At 35.2% G+C, this 27,471-nt stretch overlaps 2 protein-coding genes across 6 annotated transcripts; one reads left to right on the top strand and one right to left on the bottom strand.

Moving 5' to 3' along the window:
- On the top strand, nt 1-27,471 carry LOC123258674 (oxysterol-binding protein-related protein 9). 5 transcript variants are annotated; one of them, XM_044718830.1, is made up of 14 exons: nt 1-99; nt 223-407; nt 482-697; nt 1,452-1,682; nt 1,880-1,961; nt 2,040-2,126; nt 20,299-20,413; nt 20,532-20,650; nt 20,883-20,912; nt 21,003-21,165; nt 21,268-21,548; nt 21,622-22,016; nt 26,763-26,990; nt 27,076-27,471. In XM_044718830.1, exons 2-14 carry the CDS (start codon nt 309-311, stop codon nt 27,130-27,132), a joined length of 2,103 nt encoding a protein of 700 aa, XP_044574765.1. In that variant the 5' UTR covers nt 1-99; nt 223-308; the 3' UTR covers nt 27,133-27,471. The 5 variants fall into 5 exon arrangements, with proteins under 5 accessions (XP_044574765.1, XP_044574767.1, XP_044574764.1 ...); XM_044718832.1 differs by having other exon boundaries at nt 13-407; nt 2,046-2,126; XM_044718829.1 differs by having other exon boundaries at nt 14-407.
- Nucleotides 17,380-18,587, bottom strand: LOC123258676. Its single transcript, XM_044718835.1, has 2 exons — nt 18,507-18,587; nt 17,380-18,448 (listed from the first exon to the last, which is right to left on the bottom strand). Exons 1-2 carry the CDS (start codon nt 18,511-18,513, stop codon nt 17,394-17,396), a joined length of 1,062 nt encoding a protein of 353 aa, XP_044574770.1. The 5' UTR covers nt 18,514-18,587; the 3' UTR covers nt 17,380-17,393.

Raw genomic sequence — 27,471 nt, 5'->3', positions numbered from 1 at the left:
CAGTGCTACTATCATTCGTATAACATGTCACTACCGGGCTTCCATAGCTGCGAGTTTTCAGTGTCCTCTATCATAGCAACAATTTGTCATTAGTAAATAGTAAATGAATAACAAATCATATTTATCTTGTGCTAGTGTAGACGTCTTATGTGTATACTAAATAATTGCTTTTTATGAATAATTATAAATAATTGGATTACTGTTGATATCTTAAATTTATAGATGTCATTAACAGGGTCTTACAAAATGACAGGATATCATTTTTAAGTTTTATTAATTTGAAAAAGTCTATATACATAATATCAAGAATGGAAGGATCACTTAGTAAATGGACCAATGTTGTTAATGGATGGCAATATCGTTGGTTTGTTCTTGATGACAATGCTGGTCTATTATCATATTATACTGTAAGATATTTTTTTACTAATTTATAATTTTCTTTAATTTTTCTTTAGTAAAATTTATTAAATTCTATCAATAGAGTAAAGAAAAAATGATGCGAGGTGCCCGCCGTGGTTGTGTCCGATTACGAGGTGCTGTAATTGGAATAGATGATGAAGATGACAGTACATTTACTATCACAACTTCTTCATCGAAAGATGATCCAAAAACTTTCCATTTCCAAACTCGTAATAGTGATGAACGAGAACGTTGGGTTCGAGCTCTCGAAGATACTATTTTACGTCATTCGCATACGGTAGTAGCAAGTAATATTTTATCCTTTATGCGATAACGAATTTGTAATTCGAATATAGAGATTCTTATATTCGTTAAATTCGGAACTACTTCCTATTTTATCAGTAAAATTCATAGAAATCAATGAATAGCGGTTTCAAGGACTGGGACTGACTATAAAAAACTATGAGGACTATCTAAGCTTTTGTAAAAAAAAACCTTATTATAGAAATATTGTTTTTATTTACAACTTAATTAAAAATATTTAGTGTCAGTCAATAGTAGTATAATATTCACAAAAAATGTGCAATAAGTGTACATCAAACTTCACTGCTGAGACCAAAAATGTATACTAGGTTACTTTTTTGATATTTTTGGTATTTCATAAGCCAAGTACTTTTTAATACTTTTTAATAGTTTCTAATCAATATTATTTGTAAATACTTATTATGCAGTAAATAAATAATATCAAATATTTGAGACATATATATTGATTTTGTCACTTTTACTAATTGATAATATAAAATTTTTAAGCGGTTCAGTGGTTGATAATTGAAATTATAAAACGGCTGCTCACGTACAAATGTACGTGAGCAGAGCCGTTTTATATTTTCAATTGATCCTTTTTGAGTTCAAAAAGCTTCATAACAATAACCTAGAATTTTCTATTAAAAATACTTGATCGTTAGTAAAAAAGAGAAAATTTATGCATTAGAACTATTGGCTGTTAACGTTATTTTAATGAATAAGTAATAAATATTTATAATTTTTATTAGCGTTGGGATCCAAAAAGTTCATTATCCAAGCATGATTTTGACCGAAAAGTATCCGAAGCCGATGCGTTTTTACAATTGCTTATTGATCAAATAGTATTAATAGAAGGCCAGCCGAGTAATGAAACAGAAAAGGATAATAATAAACAAGAAAAGTATGGTGTTATTTTAGTCCACGCTAACTCTGTGCTTAATTCCATCAAACATACAATCGTTCAATTACAAATAGCAAAGGTAAATCTTTTTTTTTTTTTGTCGCTTATAAATATCTTTCAAGTTTTACTTCTTTTGATCATTAAATTAACATAGAAAGTATTTCATAGCGGCAATCTATTATTTCACTTTATATTTCATTAGAATTAAAATATTATCAAATCATTATTAAGTTATAAACTTTTTAACACCCGTAATATCAATGAGATCTGTTTCAGAATACTGCCATTCCTGTGAATGGTATTTACAATGGACCTACTAATCCTAATGATCGATGCGTACTTACAACCTCTACACATGGTATTTTTTCTATATGTAATACAACTAAAGCTATCGTATATAGTTTTGATGTTTTAATACAAATTATTTTGTTATGAGATTCAGAAAGGGAGCCAGAATCTGCTGTGCAAACAGGTATTGAGTTAGGTTCGGAATGTCTTGAACCTAGATCTAACGTTCCGAATGGTACGTATATCTTTATATTTTTACAATTTTATATTAGGAAAATAAAATAAATACTTCTGTTAAAAAAGGCCATTCGGCAACCGAAATGGAAGTAGATTTCATACTTCAACAAAAATAATAAGCTTAAAGGCGTTTTATCGATTGAAAGTTTTAAAATTTCAGTAATTTCGAGAAAAAAAACCAAAGCAACAACAAATTTCATAAAACGATATTAGATTTTGTAATTTTGAATGTAATTTTTATTTGACATATTCAACAAATTATGAAAATTGAAGCTTATTTGAAGAGCTTTCAGGTGTATTTTTCATAAATTCAATACAATGTCGCATTCAAAAGTTATTCGATAAACTGTAAAAAAGTGTATTTTTAGGATTTTTAAAATTTCAAAATCTTCTACTTTGAAAACTACATGACTGATTAAACTTATAATTGAATATCTTATATCTTATATCGTATATATATATATATATATATATACTAGCTGTTACCCGCCCACTCCGCTGGGCACTTTATAGAATTGTATATTGAGATCTAGACTTGAAATTCAATTGGAGTATTGCTCTGACTTGCACAGATTCGAAATTCTATCGGATTGGCCTGTACCTTTTATCCATATCATAATTCTAGCGAATATCCATTGTAAGTTTCAATGTGAAATCACTGTAACATTCCCTTGGCTTTCTCCAAAAATAAATAATCATTTTTGGATTTACGATTTTAATTTTTGATTTTATGAAATCTCTTAAAATGAATAGCCAAATTTCTTTTCCACATCTCAAGTGTTTAAAAAATGTTTTCATTTTGATCTGTTACATTCCCGCAATCCCGTTATAAGAACAATTCATTGGTTATGTGATCAGCAAAAATAAAATGTATGCAAAATACTTAGTCCGCTGACTATATAGCTACATGTAAAGTTAAATTTTAGAAACCTTACAATGACTTTTTCGCCGCTGCCAAAGAGACGATTGTGGTAAGAAAATATAATTATTAAAAAAGGAAAATATTTTAATCCATTGACCTTGGAGGCCATCCCTGTAATTACCTGTTTCTCTTAAGATTCTATCAAATTTTATATCTCTAGGAAATATATTTGAAGAATATGAATTTTTTGACAACTATCACTCCCGCACTCTTATGTGAGAGATAAATTTTGTAAGATCCTATTCGAAATGATTTTTACATCAAAAATAAAATATTCCAACAAAACTTCGAGTACATAGAAACTATTGTTTTGAAAAGAAAGATTTTTATTGTTAACGCCTCCGCAGTCCCTTTGGGGTTGGAATTTGATAAAATTCATTCTTAGCTGAACTTGACATGATACATGAAGACTCCCACCAAATTTGAAATCTGTCAAAGTTACAGTTTGGAAATTAAAATTTTAGATTTCAACACCCACCCCCGCGATTCCTATCGGAAGTAAACTTTATTGAAATACATTTTGAGATGATCTCTACAAGAGAAATAAAAGATTTCTACCAAATTTAGAGTTTTCAGAAGCTATATTTTAGAAATGAACATTTTTTATTTCTATATCTCATATAGAAGACTCCTATCAAATTTGAAGTCTATAGGAGCTATAGCTTTGAAATTAAAAATTTTAATTGTAAATACCCACCTTCGCAAACCCCTGTGGGGTGAGCTATCGTAAAATTCGTTCCTATATTATTTCTACATCTCTTACAGAAAATTCCTACCCAGTTTGGAGTCTATTGGAGCTATAGTTTGAAAACGGATTTTGTATTGTTAACGCCCCCACAATCCTCTTTGGGGTAGGATATCGTAAAATTCGTTCATAAATTATTTTTATATTACGTACAGAAATTTCCTATGAAATTTGGAATCTGTAAGAGCTATAGCTTGAAAATTAAAAATTTTCATTGTTATTACCCACCCCCGCAACCCTCTGTGGGATGTAATATCGTAAAGTTCGTTCATAGATTATTTTTAGATCTCTTACCGAAGATTCTTACTAAATTTGGAGTCGATAGGAGCTATAGTTTAAAAATGGGAATTTTTGATTGTTAACGCCCCCGCAACCCCCATTGTGGGTGGAATTTCGTTAAATCCGTTCTTAGCTGACTTCTTCTCGGTAAAAAGAATATCCCTACCAAATTTCAATTCAATCGACCTAATAGTTTCTGAGATTTCGTGATAAGTGAGTTCAAAAATGGGATCTCCTGTATATATATAGATTAACTCAAATCGACCGTTGCTTTATGATAATTCAACTATATCGTCGTGAAATTTTAGATAAGATACATCAGACACAATTTACCATTTCAATTTTAATCATTAAAATCAGTATAATCATTTAACAAAATCAACTTAATAATATTTATGTTATATTTAGCTGTGTTATGATATAATGGAGTTAGTTCATCCTTCATGATCATTCCAATACATATGAGCTATTTCAGTTATTAATGATTTAGCTATTATTTCTTAAAAAGTGTATAATTATAAATTCCTACTGTCCCAACAATCAATCAATAAAATTTGAAATCAATATGTATTTGCCTAACATTGTACAGAATAATACTATTGAATAATTATATAGAATATTAGTATTTAGTAACTTTCTACTTTTTTTCTAATGATTTCTCTGAATTTAGTTGACAACTGAATTTGTTATTACAATTTATTTATTTTGACAGTTATTATAGCAACGATAACCATAGCAACGGTAACCACGGCAACGGTAACCACGGTAACGGTAACCATGGCAACACTCACCATGGTAACGGTAACTATGGCAACGGCAACCATGGCAACGATAACCATGGCAACGATAACCATGACAAAGATAACCATGACAACGATAACCATGGCAACGGTAGCCATTGCAACGGTAACTATGGCAACGGTAACCATGGCAACGGTTACCATGGCAACGGTTACCATGGCCACGGTTATCATGGCAACGGTTACCATAGCAACGCTAATCATTGCAACGATTACCATGGCAACGGTTGTGGGGGAGGATACAGTGGGGTTGAGTTCTATAATTGATAGTTGCCACTGATGGTTTCTTAGATTGGAGAATCAAAATGATATTTTTCCCCCCAAAAAAAAAGAGAGCGAGATAGGGAAGGAGGAAGAAGGCACGGGAGGGGAGGGGAAGAATGAGAGGGAGGGGAGGGGGTAGCATACGTGATGGTTGACGAAAAATCGATTTTGGCTAGGAATTGCGCAAAATCCCTTCTTATCTCTCGTCTACGGTGAAAAAGGAGTACCTATGCCAAATTTCAAATGAATCGGTCCAATAGTTTCGGAGATCTGGTGATGAGTCAGTGGTATTTCGCTTATATGTATATATATATATATATATATATATATATATATATATATATATATATATATATATATATATATATATATATATATGCTATATATATATATATATATATATATATATATATATATACTAGCTGTTACCCGCCCGCTCCGCTGGGCACTTCATAGAATTGTATTTTTAGAGATCTAGACGAAATTTAATGGGAGTAATGTTTAGATTTGTACAGATTTCAAATTTCATCAGATTGGCCCGTACCTTTTATCCCTGTGATTATTCTAGCTAATATTCATTGTAAATTTTAATGTGCAATCACTATGACATTCCAGTGGTTTTTTTCCAAAAATGAATAATGACTGAAACGAAGAAAAAAATTTGAAATGATCATTGAAAGTTTCAGTTAAAGTAATTGAGCGTCTCATAAGTGAAATTGAAATTTGGCTAGCTTAAAGCGTGACGAATTTTGCCGTTAATTTAAATTTCCTCCGTGACATCAATTTTTCATAGAAACTTATTTGTAAATGTTTTTAACGAATTCTCTTAGAATAAATAGCCAAATTCCTTTTTCACATCTCAAGTGCTTAGAAAATGCATTCATTTCAATCTGTTACGTTCCCGCGATCCGGTAATAAGAACAATTCATGAGTTATGTGATCAGCAAAAATAAAATGTATGTAAAATTCTTAGTCCGTTGAGTGAATAGCTACATTTTAAGTTAAATTTTGGAAACCTTACAATGACTTTTTTTGCCGCTGCCAAAGAGACGATTGTTGTGAGAAAATATAATTATTAAAAAAGGAAAATATTTAAATCCGTTGGCCTTGGAGGCCATTCCCGTAAGTTCCTGTTTCTCTTGAGATTCTATCAAATTTTATATTTGTAGGAACTGTATTTAAAGAATATGAATTTTTTGACAATTATCACTCCCACACTCTTATATGGGAGAGGAATTTCATAAGATCCTATTCGAGAAAATTTCTACATTATAAACAAAAGGTTTCAACAAAACTTCAAGTCCATAGAAACTTTTGTTTTGAAATGAGAGATTTTCATTGTTAACACCCCCGCAATCCCTTGTAGGGTTAGAATTCGAGAAAATCCATTCTTAGCTGAACTTGACATCATACACAAAGATTCTCACCAAATTTAGAGTCTGTAGAAGTTACAGTTTGGAAATTAAAATTTTAGATTTTAGCACCCATCCCCGCAATTCCTATCGGAAATAGTCTTTATTGAAGTTCATTGTGAGATGATCTCTACATGAGAAATAAAAGATTTTGACCAAATTTAGAGTTTTTAGAAGCTATATTTTGGAAATTAAGATTTTTTATTGTTAACACCCACCCCTGCGATCCTTATTGGAGGTAATTCGTTGTAAAGTCCATTCTTAAATAATTTCTATATTATATGTAGAAGACTCTTACTTAATTTGGGGTCTGTAGGAGCTATAGCTTGAAAAATAAAAATTTTATTTGTTAACAACTACCCCCACAAACCCCTGTGAGGTGAACCATCGTGAAATTCGTTCGTATATTATTTCTACATCTCTTACAGAAAATTCTTACCCAATTTGGAATATATGGGAGCTGTAGTTTACAAACGGGAATTTTTTATTGTTAACGCCCCCGCAATTCTCTTTGAGGTAGAATATCGTAGAATTCGTTCATAAATTATTTTTCCATCACTTACAGAAAGTTCCTACAAAATTTGGAGTCTGTAAGAGCTACAACTTTAAAATTCAAAATTTTCATTGTTTATACCCATCCCCGCAACCCCTATGGGGTGAGATATCGTAAAATTCGTTTATAGATTATTTCTATATCTCTTACAGAAGATTCCTACCAAATTTGGAGTCGATAGAAACTATAGTTTAAGAACGGGAATTTTTCATTGTTAACGCCGTCGCAAACCCCTTTGGGGGAGGAATTTAATAAAATCCATTCTTATCTGAACTTGACAGGAAAATTATACCGGAAGATTTCTACCAAATTTAGAGTCTATAAAAGTTACAGTTTGGAAATTGAAATTGAAAATTCTAACACTCACCCCCGCAATCGCTATTGAAGTTAGAATTTATTGAAATCCTAATTTAGATCACTTCTACATCACACATAGAAGACTCTCACCGAATTTGGAGTCTGTAGGAGCTATAGCTCGGAAATTTAAAATTGTAATTGTTAACACCCACCCCCGAAATCCATATTTGGAGTAGGTTATCATTAAATACGCTCTTAGATCATTTCTACCTCAAATATAGCAGATTCTTACCAAATTTAGAGCCTATGGGAGCTTTAGCTTAGAAATTTAAAATTTTCATTGTTAGCACCCACCCCCGCAATCCATATTTGGAGGAGGTTGTTATAAAATCCACTATTAGATCATTTCTGGATCACATATAAATGATTCCTATCAAATTTGAAACCTATAGGAGCTATAGTTTAGAAATTTTTTATTTTCATTGTTAACCTCTACCCCGCAATCTTTATTGGGGATGAGATCATAAAATCCGCTCATAGATAATTTCTATATCACATATAGGAGATTCCTACTAAATTTGGAGTAGATAGGAGCTATAGTTTAAAAATGGGAATTTTCCATTATCAATGTCCCCGCAACCCCCCTTGTGGGTGGAATTTCGTAAAATCCGTTCTTAGCTGACCTCTACTCGGCGAAAGGAATATTCCTACAAAATTTCAAATCTCTACGCCTTATGGTTCCAGCTTGTCTAACAAACTCTGATACATCTTTCGCTTAAATCTACTTTTCTTACACTAATTTTATAATTTATTGTTTTATTTTAGTATTTCAACTTGATAGTTAATCTATATTTCAATCTATAACGCTAGTAAATACTTTCTTCGACTTTGGGTCGTTTCCTTAGTTTCAGTTTATCGCATATAGCAGATTCTTTTCAAATTTGGAGCTTATAGGAGCTACAGCTCGAAAATTTAAAATTTTAATTGTTAAAACCCACCCCCGCACCCCCCTGTGGGGATGGATATCGTAAAATTCGTTCATAAATTATTTTTACATTACTTACAGAAAATTCATACAAAATTATGAGTCTGTCGGAGCTGTAGCTCGGAAATTTAAAATTTTCATTGTTAACGCCCACCCCCGCAATCCATATTGGGAGTAGATTGTCATAAAATCCACTCTTAGATCATTTCTACCTCGCATATAGCAGATACTTATCAAATTTTGAGCCTTTAGGAGCTACAGCTAAAAAATTTGAAATTTTCATTGTTAAGACCCACCCCCGCATTCCTCTGTGGAGTGGAATATCGTAAAATTCGTTCATAAATTATTTTTACATCACTTACACAAAATTCATACAAAATTAGGAGTCTGTAGGAGCTAGAAGTCGGAAATTTTTAATTTTCATTGTTAACGTCCACCCCCGCAATCCATATTGGGAGTAGATTGTCGTAAAATCCGCTCTTAGATCATTTCTACATCACATATAGGAGATTCCTACCAAATTTGAAGTCGATAGGAGCTATAGGTTAAAAATGGGAATTTTCTATTGTTAACGCCCCCGTAACCCCCCTTGTGGGTGGAATTTCGTAAAATCCGTTCTTAGCTGACCTCTACTCGGCGAAAGGAATATTACTACCAAATTTCAAGTCGCTACGCCTTATGGTTCCAGAGATATCGTGATGAGTCAATATATAGGTGGGAATCTCATATATATATATATATATATATATATATATATATACTAGCTGACCCGGCAAACGTCGTTTTGCCATGTGAATAATTTCTAGAGAATTTCTAGTGTAGAAAAAAAATTACTAACTTATTGGAAGTGTATAAGGATGTGGAATATGAGTGAAAAAGGCCTGGAGCGCTGTGAACGATGAGGGAATGTTGTTTAAAAATAACAAAACACCAAACATTAATTGTTTTAATTTATTAAAAGTAAAAATTATTTATATAATTAATTAATTACATAATATTAATCTCTTAATGCTGCAGCGTGAACAATATTTTTTGTTAGCCCGTCTTTAGCTAATACAAACAAACTTGATCACTCATCGATCACTCATTGATCACTCTCGATCACTCATCAACAACGTCTTAACATTTATTCGCTCTGCGTCTATTGACAGTAAAACGGTGTGATTGTCGTTGCTCTAATCTCATGACTTCATTGCGTTCAGCTCGTGTATCGTCTGATTGTTCTTGACGCAATTGCGCCATTCTCACACGCGCTCCAGTATTTTCTTCCTGAACTTGTTCTTCGGTTCTTTGGGCTCTTCTATTTCGAATGCTTCTAGATTTATTTGTATCACGGCTCAAATTGGCCCCTTTGCGTTTTGTTGACATTGTTCACTGTACAATACAAAACACACATGAATAGAACTGATTGAATTATTGAATTATTATATTTAATTATTATATTAATCATTTATTTTATCTTTGATTACATTAAATATACATGTAAAAATTAGATAGTTTCACGAAAGCGAAAAATTTTATGTTTCTTAATTATATCGAAAATACATATTGTTAGAAATAGTGAAAAAAAAAATTCTGTCGAAGTTAGAGCTGTTATAAGTAAACACAAAAAAAAATTTCCCAATTGTAATAAAAATCTAATTTTCACCGAATTCGTTTTTCACCATTCCCAACCATATTTTCGTTATAAATAAGAAAGAATAATTTTTGATTTTATAATAAACGTAAAAAATAATTTATACTTACAACTCAATAGCCGTTGTTTGCGAGAACTCGTGACACGTGATGAGTATTTTAGAGGTTATGTAAGTCACTTAATTAACTGATCGTGCGATTTACATTCAAAATTAATAATTTTATTAGTTATTAATAATTAATTATATTCAATAATATTAGTTATTAATAAATAAATAATAAAGTTACTCGAGAATATATTTGATATGAGAGTTACACTGAGATAGTAAAAATGTTTAACTACTACGCTTGAAGCATAAACACTAATAATAGCCGAAAACTGTAGAGGTAAAATCCCTACTCCGTGCTGTTTACAGGGTGAGAAGTGACACCGGTAGACACATGGAGGGGATAACTTACCAAGTGATAATAATTGATGTTATCGAGCGGGATAGAAAATGATAAAATTATGAAAATGACTATTAAAAAGCAAGGGTTGGTGATAAAAAAGTGCAAATTTAGAGTTGTATGTATTTTTTGATGCCACATAATAAAAAAATAAAAAAAAAATTTTTAGGGTGAACACCCCTTATCACTTAGAGGTTAGAAAAATAGATATTAGCCGATTCTCAGGCTTACTGAATATGCATTAAAAATTTCACGAGAATCGGTCAAGCCGTTTCGGAGGAGTATGGGAACGAACATTGTGACACGAGAATTTTATATATTAGATATTAGGGTGGCCCAAAAAAACCGACTATTTTTTTTTTTCTAGTCTCGAGTGAAAAAATGTTAGTTTTTGATGTTTTAAGAGCCCTCTCCAAAAGACAGCTTAAAAAAAATTTTTTAAGAGGTCACTCCAAATTTTTTAAAATTTCAAAAATCGTCAAAAATCGAATTTTTTTATTTTCTTAATTTTTTTTCTCGTTACGGTATGATTTTATAGACTAAAAAAAATGAGATTCTGAAAATTTCAGTTCAAAATTTAAATTTTAAAAGGTTGCCCATAATTTTTTTCAATTTACTAGGGTATTAGTTTAGATTTTTTCGAGCGACCTTTTTCTAGTCAAATTAAAATTCCATGCATTTTTTTTTTTTTTTTTTTTATGTAGTACAATAATCGATAAAAATACATCACGAGATGAACTAAAAATCAAGCACAATATAGAAAAAATAATTTTTTTTAATTTAATAATTTTATTTAATCAACTGCCAAGCGTGGGTTTGAATTCCTAGCTGGTCTTAGAAACCAGCTTGGTTCAGATTTGACCCTTGCCGCGTAGGTTAAGATTTTTACAAACCAAAAAGACCCCACCGTACCACTGCCAACAGTTAAAGTCGGCGATATGACTAATTAAAGAAAAATAAAAAAATTATGAGCGACCTTTCAAAATTTAAATTTTGAACTGAAATTTTCAGAATCTCATTTTCTTTTTTAGTCTATAAAATTATACCGTAACGAGAAAAAAGATTAAAAAAAAGAAAAATTCGATTTTTGACGATTTTTGAAATTTTAAAAAATTTGGAGTGACCTCTTAAAAAGTTTTTTTTGAGCTGTCTTTTGGAGAGGGAACTTAAAACATCAAAAACTAACATTTTTTCACACGAGACTTGAAAAAAAAATAGTCGGTGTTTTTGGGCCACCCTAATATATATATATATATATATATATATATATATATATATATATATATATATATATATATATATATATATATATATATATATATATATATATATATATATATATATATATATATATATAGTAGGAGCTATCGATATCACCTATGCTCCGCATAAGTTAATTTATGAAGTTTTTCAACTTTTTAATACTTCAGCTATGAGAATTTCGCACGCTCTTCTTCGATCTTAAATATTTTTTGAAATTAAAATAGAAAAGTAACTTGAAATTTTTTTTATCGTCCTGAAATTTTATATTTTTTCTCGACTGTACGATAAAAACGTTTCTTTTCTATTTATGAGATAAAAAAAATATTTTTATCTTGGCGGTATCTGATTGCCAGAATATTAAAGGATAGAAAAATTGCACTGTTCAGTTCTGTACGACGTAATTCAAGTGTTTTCATTAGACGCTCAGTCGCTGTATTTGTTTATATCGTATGTTAGTTAAATGTGAGATTTTTTCTTATAGCCAAAGTAGAGAAGGTGAGAAGATTTACCGGGCTAATTTAGGTTTAAAAATCAAAAATTTGTAGCGTCAAAACGACAAAAAAAAAATTAGGAAAACGGTTGACCCTGAAGGCCATCCCTGCAACTTCCCGCTAATTCCATACTTAGGCGCTTAAAATTGCACCAATGACGTTTTTGAGCTCTTTGAGCTCAAAAATACAATTTATGGGTTATTTTGAGCTCTCCGAGCTCAAAGAGATTGCTTTCCTATCCTTTAAAGCTCTTCGAGCTCAAAAGTCTGATAGAGATTTGATAAGACACTATTTTTTTAATTTTTAAACCACAATAACTTTTGAATGAATAAACCGATTTTTACGCGGTTAGAAGCATTCGACGCAGTTTTTCAAGCCTCACAAAGAATCTCAAATTTTGAATTGATCGCGCTAGGAATTTTGCAGTTATTCCGAAAAAACACTTTTTTTGGTTTTCTTTCGTTCACGATATCTCTCGAATGAATCAACCGATTTTGACCGGACTAGTGGCGATCGACGTGGTTTTTTGAGGTTAAGAGCTGATTAGTTTTTGGAATTGAACCTTTAAGCCGTTTAAAAGTTATTCCAAAAAAACCACATTTGAAAAAAATTTTTTTTTCAGTTTTTTTAAGATTTATCAAAATCTATTGATCTGAATCGGTCCAAATAGTTTTCAAAATCTAAGTTTGGTCAAGCTCTTTCGAATGGCATCAACCGCGATGAAATCGGTCAAGCCGTTCAAAAATTATAAACGGTTCACATACTTTCACACACACACACACACACACACACACACACACACACACACACACACACACACACACACACACACACACACGCGCGCGCGCGCGCGCACACACACACGCACACGCGCGCACACGCACACGCACACACACACACACACACACACACACACACACACACACACACACACACACACACACACACACACACACACACACACACTACGGGGCAGAGCTGTTGGCAGAGTATAAAAAGGCCCGTCGAGAACTGAACAGAGCCATCAAAGAAAGCAAAAGACGTTGCTGGAAGGAACTGGTCGCAGAAGTCGAGAAAGATCCATGGGGCAGACCGTATAAGGTGGTTATGACCCACTTGAAATGCCAACCAATGCCATCACCTACGTGTCCACAACTCCTAGAGAAGATTGTTACTACGTTGTTTCCCCAACAGCTGGTATTCACCTGCAAGTTGGAGCAGCTCAATTCTGAAGACATCCCAACTATCACGTTGGACGAGTTGATAGAGGCAGGAAATCGAGTAGGGAATAATAAGGCGCCGGGATTGGACGGAATTCCTAATATTGCCCTGAAATCAATCCTTAGGGCAGCACCAACATTATTCCTGGACGTTTACGATACATGCCTGAAGGAAGGGACTTTTCCCCAGAAGTGGAAACAGCAACGGCTAGTGTTACTTCCGAAGGGGAAAAAGCCGCCGGAAGAACCGTCATCCTACCGACCACTCTGCATGTTAGACATGGCCGGCAAGATATTCGAGCGCATAATTCATCAGAGAATAGAGGCTTTAGTCGATCCACTCCTAGCAGAGAACCAGTTTGGTTTCCGAAAAGGACGGTCAACTCTGGATGCTATCAAATTGGTTGTTGATATAGCCAAGGATGCAATCGCCGGAACGAGATGGAAAGGTGGAAAGAAGAAATACTGCTTGGTGGCTGCTTTGGACATCAAGAATGCCTTCAACTCCGCTAACTGGGACTGCGTTATGCGGGCTCTAGAAGAAAAAAACATACTAGGATACCTTCGCAGAATAGTAGCGAGCTACTTCACGAACAGGCTCCTGAAATATGACGCGACGAATGGTACGGAAGTGTACGAAATCTCCGGAGGAGTGCCACAGGGATCAGTCTTAGGTCCTCTGCTATGGAACATCATGTATGATGGCCTCCTGAGAATAGCATTGCCTACGGAAGTCAAACTTGTAGCATATGCGGATGACGTAGCTGTCGTGATCGTCGCAAATCACCTCGAAGAGATAGAAATGGCATTTGATATTACATTCAGACGAGTCAATTTGTGGATGGACATGATGAACTTGCAACTAGCCAAGCATAAAACCGAGGCAGTGCTCATCACCAGCAGAAAAACGGTAGAAACCATCAAGTTGAGAGTCGGAGAACAAGAAATCACATCACAACCATTTATTCGTTATCTGGGAGTGATGCTGGATGCACGACTCAACTTCAAACAGCAGGTGGAACATATCAGTGCCAAAGCGTCAGTAGTGAGGGCTAGTCTCGCACGGCTGATGCCTAACATCGGAGGCCCAATGCAGAGCAGGAGGCTACTATTGTCATCAGTAGTCACATCAGTGCTCACTTACGGAATATCCATTTGGGCTGATGCACTGGAAACCCAAGAATCATGGAGAAAAGCTGGACCAATATACCGACTGAGTGCCCTACGAGTAGCTAGTGCCTTCCGCACTATATCAGAAGAAGCAGTGTGCGTCATTGCTGGAACCCTACCTCTTAGAGTTCTAGCAGAGGAAAGACGGGCCCTTTACGAAAAAGGTCAACTGCACTGAGCCCGGAAGAACTTAGAATTGAAGAACGGCAGAAGAGCATAGGCCGATGGCAACTACAATGGGATGCTGCAGAGAAGGGTAGGTGGACGCACCGTCTCATACCTCGGATCGACATTTGGCTTAACCGGAATCACGGTGAGGTCAATTACTATCTTACGCAGATGTTGTCGGGACATGGGTGTTTTCGAGAGTATCTACACCGCTTTAAGCACGATGACTCGTCGGAGTGCCCGTCCTGCCCAGGAGCTGCTGAAGACGCGGAGCACGTCTTCTTTGTATGTCCTCGTTTCGATCCACAGCGTGAAGAACTGGAGAGGATCCTGAACCAGAGAATGCAACCAGATTCACTAGTAGAAGCAATGTTGTCATCAGAAGCTGCCTGGAACGCTACCAACACGTTTGCAACAGAAGTCCTTAAAGACTTGCGTTCCACCGAAAGAAAAAGAGCAAATAGCAGAAGATAGAAGGAAGATAGTTAACACCTTAGCCACCAGAAGGAAGAGCAGTAGCTAGATCCTCCCTTCACGAAGTAATGCCTGACGGCGGTTTCCATGAGGGATTAGAGGAAAGAAGGAAAAGGGGTTTAGGGTTTAGTGGGTAGGGGCGTTAGCGTTGAGTTAGTATGACGCTGCGTCGAGTCGCCACATATCCAGGCCGAACAGCTATGCCTGGAATCCGTAAAAAGGATTCCCCCCTCCCTAAGATAAAAAAAAAAAAAAAAAAAAAAAACACACACACACACACACACACACACATTCCACAGCAGTGGACCAAGTACAGAGCCCTGGGGTACACCTCCTGTAATATCGTACTTTTTTAGACCATTCTTCGTGTCGTATTTAAGAACTCTATCGGTGAAATAGCTGGCCACTATTCTACACAGGTATTCTGGAACGTTTTTCTCTCGAAGAGCTTGCATGATGCAGTTCCAGTTGGCGGAATTGAAGGCGTTTTTAATGTCTAATGCCGCCACCAGGCAATACTTCTTTGTGCCACCCTTCCATCTGGTTCCTGCGATCGCTTCTTTAGCCGTGCTAACAACCAGATTGATCGCGTCCAGGGTTGATCGTCCTTTCCGAAATCCATACTGGTTGTCTGCCAGGAGTGGGTCGACTACTGCATCTATTCGTTGATGAATTATGCGCTCAAGTATCTTACCCGCCGTATCTAGCATGCAAAGTGGTCGGTAAGATGACGGTTCTTCTGGTGGTTTCTTCCCTTTAGGTAACAGTACCAATCGTTGCTGTTTCCACTTACGAGGAAAAGTCCCCTCCTTGAGGCATGCATTATAAGCGTCTAGGAATAATGTTGGAGCTGCTTTTATGATGGTTTTCAAGGCTAAATTAGGGATTCCGTCCAATCCCGGCGCTTTATTATTTCCTACACGGTTACAAGCCTCCAGCAGTTCTTCTTCAGTGACAGGTGGGATGTCGTCCAATTTGCCTGGCGCCAACTGGTAATCGTAGTTGCGTTGCTGTGGAAACAGTGCAGTGACGATTTTCTGAAGAAGTTGAGGACACGTAGGTGATGGCATTTGTTGTTTTTTCAGGTGGGTCATAACCACCTTATAAGGCCTACCCCACACGTCTTTATCCACCTCGTATATAAGCTCTTTCCAGCATCTTCTTTTGCTCTCTTTGATGGCTTTATTCAGTTCACGACGCGCCTTTTTGTACTCTGCGATCAGCTCCACTGAGTTGGGCCGTTGATAGCCGTGCTGAGAGATTCTTCTTTTCTTATGACACTCTTTACGGAGGACGCTGATGTGGTCGTTCCACCAATGCACCGAAGGTCTCGAATTTATGCCACGTTTACGAGGCATACTGGCATCACAAGCATGTGTTACTCTCCTCATCAGGTCCTTAGTCTGTTCTTCTGCACATCCAGTGTTGATCGGATCACCATCGAGGGCTATTAGTAATGCTTCTGGGTCAAAAGATTTTACCTTCCAACCAACGATGTTAGACTGCTTGACTGGTCTCTTGGGGTTCTGGTCGCTTGATATTTCCCAGAATATCGCATGATGGTCGCTGGCAGTGTAGATGTCCAACACTTTCCAGTTGCAGTCGCCTCTGGCAAGGCTATTACTGACAAAAGTGAGGTCTACAATTGAGCTTGCATCACCTTTGGTGTAGGTCAGCGTATCACCACTGTTGAGCAAAACCACATCTAGTGTAGTAAAGGCCTCCAGTAGTGCTTTCCCTCGTGCGTTTGTATGTTTGCTGCCCCAGTCAACTGCCCAGGAGTTGAAGTCTCCGGCTATCGCTACTGGATGGTATTGCTTCGCATCTTCGGTTAGTCGATCCAGGAAATCAGTGAAGTCAACAATGGAGAGGCTAGGTGGTGCGTAGCAGCTATAGAAGCGGATGCCTTCTACTGATACTGCTACAAAGCCGGCATTGCTGTTGTCGACTGCATTTTGGAAAGAAAGCTTGCCACATGACCAGATGACAGCTTTGGATGTGCTGTCAGATTCCCAGGGTTGGGTACTCAGGTGTTTATATGGCTCTGCTATCAGTACCAAGTCCAGCTCTAATTCTCGCACAGATTGCATGAGCAGGTCATGCGCTGCTTCACAATGATTGAGGTTGAGCTGCAATATCCTCATGCTTGTTTGTTCGTCAACTTCTGGAGCGCCTCCTGATATACCGGGCATCTGTAGGTGCCGGCATGGTGAGCCACGTCCTTTGCTCCTTGCTGGTCAGCACATATTGCACACTTGGCAGAATTTTTACAGTCCGCGATACGATGCCCTTCTTGTCCACATCTGATGCAGAGTTTAGATCGGTCTACTTGGCTTTTACATTGGGGCCCAACATGTCCAAAATGCCAGCATTTAAAGCATTGGATAGGTCTCGTCGTCGCTTTGATTCGGCAGTTAACCCACCCGACATGGATCTTGCCGGTTCCTTCCACTAATTTTCGCGCGATGGTCATAGGGAAAGTGACTGCAGCCGTCTGCGTACCTCTGAAAGCCTTACGGATTTTTATTCCTTCCAGAAGTATCTCATGATCTTTTCCAACTTCCTCTTTCAGGGCGGCCTGGATCTCTTCCTTCGTCGTTTCTTCGTCGATGTCTCGAATCTCAATGGTCTCCTGTGGACCTTTACAGACTACCTTAGCATCGTCTTGAAGAATTCCTGTGATGGTCCTCTGCAAGGCTTGGCCTTTGTCAGCACTTTTCCTTGACAACGTGATCAGCATATCTCCGGTCATTGTCCTGCGGATCTTCTCGACAGTATTTCGAACCTGGTCTGCTGGGACATCACGCTTTATGCGGCGCAATATCTCGGAATACTTCTCTTTTTCGGCAGGGCGGATTATCAGCGCGTCAGGTCTGATCCATTTGCGCGATTTTTTCCGCTTAGGTTCCGGTCGTGGCTCCTTCGGCAATTGCTTTGGGAGGTGATCCTGCTCCGGCCTTCTCTTCTTCGATTCTACTTTTTGCCACGCGTCGACCTCCTTATTTTTGGCACTCCGTGCCGCCACTTCTTTCGGAGGACTTGGTTTTGTGTCCTTTTTCTTCATTACTTGGTTGACCGTTGGGTCAGGGGAGTTACGGTCTTTCCTCTTCCCAGACCTGACACCAGTGTCGCTTCTGTCTTCTGTTACAGATTCACTATCGCCTTCGGCACCGGTGTCCATCTCTTCGACGGTGTCTGCAGCAGGTTGTCTGCTCTTCTTCGGTGTGACATTGGGAGTTTGCCGTTGTTGTGCCTGCCATCCGTCATCAAGTGTTCTGAACCTTTGAAGGGCGTTGACTACGCCGGTTGTCTTCGTCTTGATCTCTTTGTGGATGTTGACTTTAGACTTAACAAACTCATGCAGCTCTCTAGTAAGCTTATCAAGGTGTTCCAGTGCTTGTGCCCTCTTCATCTCAGCGCTTGCTACGATAGCTGCTTGCTGGGCGTGAGCCCCGTTTTGACTCTTGTTTGTTTCCATATCTTTACTCATACTTTTTTGATTTACCAGCGCATCGTACGGAGTGGAGCGGGTTGCCATAACTAGGAACGGGTGTACCCTCGGAGATAGTACTCCTACCCCAGTTCCCTGAGGCCTAGCCGACACTTAGCCAGTCCCGGAATACACGGACGGACTAGACTCGCTCGGAGCGGTGAAGATTCCGATCTCTAGCACTCACTGCGTACTTCCTGATCAAGGCCCGAAGTGGCTGGCTCCTGATCCACTGCTGCAACCTTCACCTCGGCAGAGCAAGCTCACATCAGCCGTGGCCTGCATCGTCGGAAACTACGATACAGGTTCCGGACACTCCCAGTGAGTTACAGCAGGAACCAATCGTCTTGCTAGGTCAGTTAGTGTGACCAACCCATTAAAAGGGAGTTTTGTCCACGGGAGCTTATTTTGTTTGGTTATTTTGCTTGGCTCCTACCCGCTGTACCTCATCAACTAAGAGATTAAGTGTCATCCAAGGACAGCGAGCGTTCTCCCATCCGCTCGGGGAGACGCGCCCGGTAGCAGTATCTCTTCTGCCCCGAGAGGTGTGTGTGTGTGTGTGCGGGTCTGTTTGTGTGTGTTTGTGTGTGTGTGTGTGTAAACCTCTTATAACTTTTGAACGGTTGAACCGATTTTATCGGGGTTGGTGCCATTTGAAAAGGCTTCGCCAAACTTAGATTTCCTGTTAATTTGAACTGATTCGGACCGATAGATTTTGAGAAATTTGGAGAAATCTAAAAAAAAGTAGGAAAAAAATTTTTTTCTGAAGTGGTTTTTTTGGGATAACTTTTAAACGGTTCAACCGATCGATTCCAAAAACTAATCAGCTCTCAACCTCGAAAAACCACGTCGATCGCCGCCAATCCGGTCAAAATCGGTTGATTCGTTCGAGAGATATCGTGAACGAAAGAAAACCGAAAAAAGTGTTTTTTCAGAGTTACTCCGAAATTTCTAGTTTGACCAATTGAAACTTAAAAATTATTCATAAGGCTTAAAAAACTACGTAGAATGCCGCCAACCGCGTAAAAATCGGTTCATTTATTCAAAAGTTATTGCGGTATGAACATTCAAAAAATGGTGTTCTATGAAACTTCTATCAGACTTTTGAGCTCAAAGAGCTCAAAAGCATAGAAAAGGTATCTTTTTGAGCTCGGGGAGCTTAAAACAACACACAGATTGTACTTTTGAGCTCGAAGAGCTCAAAAAAGCGGCCAGGTATTAACGGAATTAGCGGGAAGTTGCAGGGATGGCCTTTAGGGTCAACCGTTTTCCTAATTTTTTTTTTATGAAAAAAAATAACTCACTTACTATATTTTAACTATATAAACTACCAAAATTAAATAAAAAGGTGAATTAATTAAAATCATAATAAAGAATAATATTTATCCGACAATCATACATCATTGTAGTACTAATATTTATGTATTTATCTATATATATATATATATATATATATATATATATATATATATATATATATATATATATATATATATATATATATATAAAGATCAATAGGTTACACTTTTTAATTAAAAATTGTTCTTATGTGTAGCTCGAAATCTATTGGTTCCGGATTTTTCATATTCTTCATCAGATGAAGATGAAGATTATTACGACGCGACAGAGGATATCTCTACAATGTCATCGTCACAAAATCATTACCGAAGGCATAAAATTTACTTTAATCTTTAAACTTTTTGATTATCTTTTAAATTGATGAAATAATTATTTATTCATTTCTTTTTTTTCAAAATATTAACTTGTTGAAAATTTTCAATTTTTTAACAGTGATCATAGTGCTAAGACTAGTCTTTCAACAGTTGGGGAAGTACCTAATCATGACGAATTTCGTAAGCCCCATGGAAATCCCCCAACTACAGCAGACGGATCCTTGGATTATGATGGTATGTTCAAAATTAATATTATAAAAATTCAAAATTAGTATTCTCTCAATTAAATTCAAAGTTCTCTCAATTAAATTCAAAGTTCTCTCAATTGAATTTAATTAGTAAATAAAAGAAGAAAATAAACAATTTTCATTGTCATTTTCATTGTTTATGATAATATATGATAATAAAATATGAATAACTGCAGTATTCTCTAAGTTAGAGTAATTCTTGCTTTTATTTATTTCAGCGCTATACGAAGAAGAAAGTGAACCAGAAAGTAACTATTTATAATTTTTATCAATCATTTGCAAATGATTGAATTTATAAAATTAAAAGAAATATCTTAAATACATTTTTTTCATCGTAGTGGATTCGATGGAAAGTCATGGATCAGTCGTATCTCATCTCTTATCGCAAGTAAAAATTGGGATGGATTTAACAAAAGTTGCTTTACCTACATTTATTCTTGAACGAAGATCACTCTTAGAAATGTATGCAGATTATTTTGCACATCCAGAGCATTTTTTACGGTATTTATTCGAATAAATTTTTACATTTTACGTATAGAATATTATCACAAGTTATTGAGATTATTCGTAGATAAATAATAACTCGTATTAATCGATTATCAGCATTGCCGATTTATCAACTCCAAAAGAAAGAATGGTTCAAGTGGTACGATGGTACTTATGCAGTTTTCATGCTGGTCGTAAATCTGGTGTTGCAAAAAAACCTTACAATCCAATATTAGGAGAGATATTCCGTTGCTACTGGGATGCTGGGAAATCTAATAACAGTCATCGAAACGAAACAACAAGAACATCGGTTAATGCTGCTAGTGATGGTCCGGTACCTTGGTGTCAAAACGATCAGCTTTGTTTTATTGCTGAACAAGTTTCACATCATCCACCTGGTAAGCATTATCCATACTTTTAACTGAATGAACGTTGTGGTTTCAAATATAAACTATTCGATTTTTTTTACAGTAAGTGCATTTTATGCTGAGCATCGTGATAAAAAAATATGTTTTAATGCTCATGTATGGACAAAAAGTAAGTTCTTAGGACTAAGTATAGGAGTACATAATATCGGAAAAGGGTGGATTAACTTACTAGAGTATGGTGAGGAGTATGTTTTGACTTTTCCAAATGGTTATGGAAGATCTATATTGACTGTACCTTGGATCGAATTGGGAGGTACTACAACTATAACATGTGCTCAAACTGGTTATCAAGCGACAATAGATTTTCTGACAAAACCTTTTTATGGTGGAAAACGAAACCGCATTGTTTGTCAAGTGACTCAACCAAGCGAGAAAAAACCATTTTTAGTGATAAATGGAGATTGGAGCGGTATCATGGAAGCTAAATATAGCGATGGTGTAAGGGTTTATTTTATTTAAATTTTGATATAAACTAGTATACGTTGCGCGCGCAAGCGCGCGTGTGAATTTAGTATGGAATTATCTATATTTTCATACTTATGATATATTTGACCAATCACGTTACGAATAGTTTGTCTTATTGTGTATATTTTCATATTTTTCATCTAAATTATAAGAGTGGATATGTTGCATTTTCAAAAGTAAAGCTTTATTTTTATAGACACCATAATTAGTGACAGTCACTTTACATCAGCTATAAATAATTGTTATTGTATGCACGTTTCTTTTTAACTGCTTGATAAGAAAATGAATTATTTTCAAAAATTGGGAAGTTATTGGTTTCACCCCATGATGCAAAACGCATAAAAACGGTTGATTCGTTTGGGAGCTATCACGATTTAAAATTTTCAAAAAAGTGTCTCCAACAACCATTAGATTTTTGAGTTCAAAAAGCTTGAAAATAAATAAAAGTTGTATTCTTGTTTTCTTGAGCTCGAAAAAAAAAATTTCTTGATGAAAAATTTTCGAGCGTTTCGAATATTGTGAAAGTTCCAGGCATGGCCTGCAAAGTCAACTTTTTTTCCTTTTTTCTTTATTTTGAACTTTTGTTTTTAAACATACACGTTAACTATCAACCCTTCAGAGCTTGGCCTTGAAATCCCACTCTTTACCGTCGCAAGTGCGGGTAGAATTATCAAAAATATAAGAATTCACAGAAATTCGGTATAAACAAATTTTTCAACTACGGCACTATCAATATCCGTCAAGCAGGGTCAAAATCAGTGGACGTGTACTCACGGGATTATTACCGTTCGTACCTTTTACTCACACAAGCTCGAGGTGCGTTGTAATTGGCGATCTCCTCACTAGTCAAACACGGGAGCGGCTTAAAACTTCCAGGCGCTAAAGGATTAAATAAGAAGAAAGAAGCTAGTTTAAAATAGCAAAAGAGTTTCTAGGCATGACTTACACGGAAACTCTCTCCGGTGTCCCCCTCCGATTTTGATGAAACTGAGATATGTTATTCTCCGTCGAAATCTAAGAGACACGTATTTTTTTTTATCTGCGGAAAAACATTTCTAGGGGGTGAAACTACCCCTCAAAGTTTAGCCTCCAAAGGGGTGTTTTTCAAGTTTCGCATACTTGCAGTTTAAATAATCGAATGGGACCAATTGCATAATTTTCAGGGTGGAAAATCATGAAAAATGCTTTTGGTTTTATAATAAAACAATGGATAGAACAAAAGTTATGAGGGTTGAAAATCACAAAACTTTTATAAAAAAAAAACTATTCGATGGATTTCAATGAAACCAACGGCAATCGGAAGAGGAAAAAAAAGTAGAGAATACGTCTTTCGGGGTTTTCCGAAAAATTAAGTTTAGGGGTGAACAGTCCTTAAGCATATCTACATTGACCACCAATCAAATATCGTTCATTATATTAATTTCGATATGAATTCATCAATAATAATTTGTTCGTACATTTCTAGCATTTAGAAAATAATAATAATATTATATCTTAATATTTTACTTACTTGTTTACTTCTCATCCCAAACTTTATTTTGTGTATCGGGACATCAAATATTATAAATGTCATGTAATGTGAATCTGTTTTGGAAAAAAAAGAAAAAAGAAAAATGCTTACAATATATGCTTTACTATAATCAAATTAAATTTAAAAATAATTTACAAATGATTTTTGACAAAAATATTTAATATTTCTGATGTTTATGAAATTTAATACTTAAATTCATCATTTTGTCATATGCAGATCTATTCAATATATGTTTTGCAATCGTGATGTTCATGAAAAAAATGTTGAAAACACAACGACTTTTTGCACCATGAACAGCGGATAATTGCTATATTTTGACAACCAGGAACCTCACAATGAGAATTGCATGATCCGTGAAATGCAAAATCCACAGGATTTTCGAACTCATCTGGTTTTACTTCTGTGTAGCCACTTTTGTACCACGAGTACTTGAATAAATTTATGTACCGAGGAGATGACAATTGGATATGTGTAAGTGATTGTAATTTTATAATGTTATTTCGTAAATGCAAGTTTATGTCCAAATTCATCAAAACTGTACGATCCGAAAAATATCGAACAAAATTTTTCCATACTCGGAATCCAAAAACATCAAGCGGTTGAATTTTCCCAGTTGTACCTTTTGGTAAGATCATTACTTCAGTATCTTTATTTGTTGGTTTAACGCTTTGTACAACTTGAGGACAATGCCCAGTCCATGAGTCAATTAGTAATAAAGATTTTGGGCCCACATTTGGCAAAAACACCCTCTCCAACCAAATTTTGAAATGATCTGAAAAATAAAAAATATGAACTATTTGTATCAACAATAACTTATGCGCAAACCAGAAAAAAAAATAAAGAATAATTCGTACCTGATGTAAGTTTTCCTGATTTTGATGCTTCTATGTATACATTATGAGGTCTAAAAAGTGTTGTTTCAACTATTGGTTCAAATTTACCACTTGGTTTTTTTAGAACCAAAAAAAGTGGGGATAAAAGCTTTCCATCAGCGGATACAGTTGGTTGAACTGTGTAACTATGAGTAGTAGAAGTAACAGATTGTACAAGACATTCTACTTGCTTCTCTCCTTCAACAGCTAAAGTTCGACCGGAATGCATTTCCAACTGAAAACCACTTTGATCTGAATTATATACGTTTGCTAATTCATAAATTTTAATTTTTTGTTTTACATTATTGACGAATTCCTAAGCTTGCTGTTTTAATGATTTACTATCTTCAATGGTTTTGGACGTGATAAACTTATTTATTTTTCTTGATACGATGCGATGTGCTCTTTTAAATGACGCGATCCACTTTGTTGATGCTTTAAAACGGAAATCTTCCGCACCAATTTCTTTTTGAGCTTGTAAGGCCCATCTTTTTATGTCACAATCATGTACGATTAAACCTGCATCTATAGCTGCTTTGAAATTTTGTAATGTATATTCACAAATTCTTGCTAATTTTTCCTTATAAGTCCCTCCCTGATTTAAAGTATGAGCCCATCTTCGTAACTGTCGCACAGATTGTACCTTTCTAAATTTTTGTCTAACACTGTCTAAACTTAAATTTCTTTTTTTACCACTACGCCAGTACTCGACGGCTTTCAATTTATATTCATAAGATAAATCTTCAACATCCTTAGTGCATTCGTCGATAGGTGTTTCTTGATCAACTAGTGCATTTGCCCACTCTTTATCTTCCACGACTTCCATCGTCCAATCTTTATACGGTTCTTGGAAATGCAAAGAACTTTCTTCGACCATTTCGACTCCGGAGTATTCGTTCATAGCATTGAGTAAAAATATTTTCAAAAGCTTTCTTTGATTTGTATTTCTTCGTCATTTACTGGCGATTCTGGAATGTTCATGACTTGAAATGTTGTTAAGAGTAGTCTTATAACATTTATAGGATTGACTTTCATTTTGCTCTATGTACTAAAATAAAGATTTTCGTACAATTTTAAATTATTCACTTATTAAAAAAAAAAAAAAAAAAAACACGATTATAATATTGAATTATAAAAGATGAAGTACATCGCAGTAACTAAACTAATCTCGAAATGATACATTTATTTATACTATGTTGTTTTTCACATTACTGACTTATATATACTAAAAATATAATTATCTCTTTTTTTGTATGAGATAACGATGAATGATTATTATGATTATAATAAATCATCATAAGCATTTTTTCTTTTTTTTTTTTTTTCCAAAGCAGATTCACATTAAATGACATTTGTAATATTTGATGTCCCGATACACAAAATAAAGTTTGGGATGCGAAGTAAACAAGTAAGTAAAATATTAAGATATAATATTATTATTATTTTCTAAATGCTAGAAATGTACGAAAAAATTATTATTGATGAATTCATATCAAAATTAATATAAAAACGATATTTTCTGGGTGGTCACTGTAGATATGCTTAAGGGATGTTCACCCCCTAAACTTAATTTTTCGGAAAAACCCCGAAAGACGTATTCTCTACTTTTTTTTCCTCTTCCGATTGCCGTTGGTTTCGTTGAAATCCATCGAATAGTTTTTTTTTTATAAAAGTTTTGTGATTTTCAACCCTCATAACTTTTGTTCTATCCATTGTTTTATTATAAAACCAAAAGCATTTTTCATGATTTTCCACCCTGAAAATTATGCAATTGGTCCCATTCGATTATTTAAACTGCAAGTATGCGAAACTTGAAAAACACCCCTTTGGAGGCTAACTTTTGAGGGGTAGTTTCACCCCCTAGAAATGTTTTTCCGCAGATAAAAAAAAATACGTGTCTCTTAGATTTCGACGGAGAATAACATATCTCAGTTTCATCAAAATCGGAGGGGGACACCGGAGAGAGTTTCCTTGTTAGAGGATCAGTAGTTTTTCTGATTATTTTTTTCCACTACAGTGGTCTCCTCAACTTCTTAATTTTCTGACTTCAACTTCCTATCATTTTGTACTAAAGAATACCGGAAGAGCTTGTCTACCGCTGTTTATTCTCCAACAATTCTTTGAATCTAGGATCCCCCTCAGTCGAAGTTGGAGAGATTTCACTGTATACAATCCATTAAATCACCAAAGTTATTATATCCAATCTGAAATTCTTAAACAGTCTATTTTTTCATGATAAAGTCAACAAAGCTTTACTTTAAGGTGTTCATTAGAAACATCATTATTGAAATAATCCAAATTAAAATTTTTTTTTAGCAAACCGAGTTATTCGCTGATGTGACTACAATTCCTGTTGTAAAAAAAATGGTGAAGCCAATTTGTGAGCAAAATGATAACGAATCTCGCAAAGTATGGAGAGAAGTAACCGTTGGCTTGAAAATTAATGACATGGATAAGGCGACTGCAGCCAAATGTTATATTGAACAAAAACAGCGGGACGAAGCAAAACTTCGCAAAGAATCTAATTTATTGTGGGAGATTAAAGTAAGTTCCACGTGTCATTATATGGAATATATATTATCATTCTGTATCCTATGAGTACTATTTTGTAATCATTGTAATTTTTTAGTTTTTCAAAGAAATGAAGGATGGAGGGTGGATGTACATCACGCCGTTAACAAAATAATTAAAATTCACATTCAATTTGATGTAAAAATTGATTTATATAGTATCAACAAAATACCAAAAATAAAGAGCCTAAAATAGTTATTAAACATAATGAAAATAAAATTATTGTGCTCTCTAAAAAAAATCAATCCCCATAATTAGTTTCACATGCTAGATTTTTTTTATCTTCTGTCTTCTATATAAATAAAAAAAACTTATGTTTCTTCGTGTTTAATTTTAAATCTCCGAAATTTATTTGTTGATCACTTATAAATTATGACATAACGTTTTATTCGCATTCCATTATGTTTTTCTACATGCTAACAATAGAATATACACACCGAGAGAGAAGAATGAT

Source organism: Cotesia glomerata, linkage group LG2 (genome assembly GCF_020080835.1).
Source record: "Cotesia glomerata isolate CgM1 linkage group LG2, MPM_Cglom_v2.3, whole genome shotgun sequence".
NCBI classification, from domain to species: domain Eukaryota; kingdom Metazoa; phylum Arthropoda; class Insecta; order Hymenoptera; family Braconidae; genus Cotesia; species Cotesia glomerata.
This window is presented reverse-complemented; position numbering and strand designations above follow the sequence as displayed.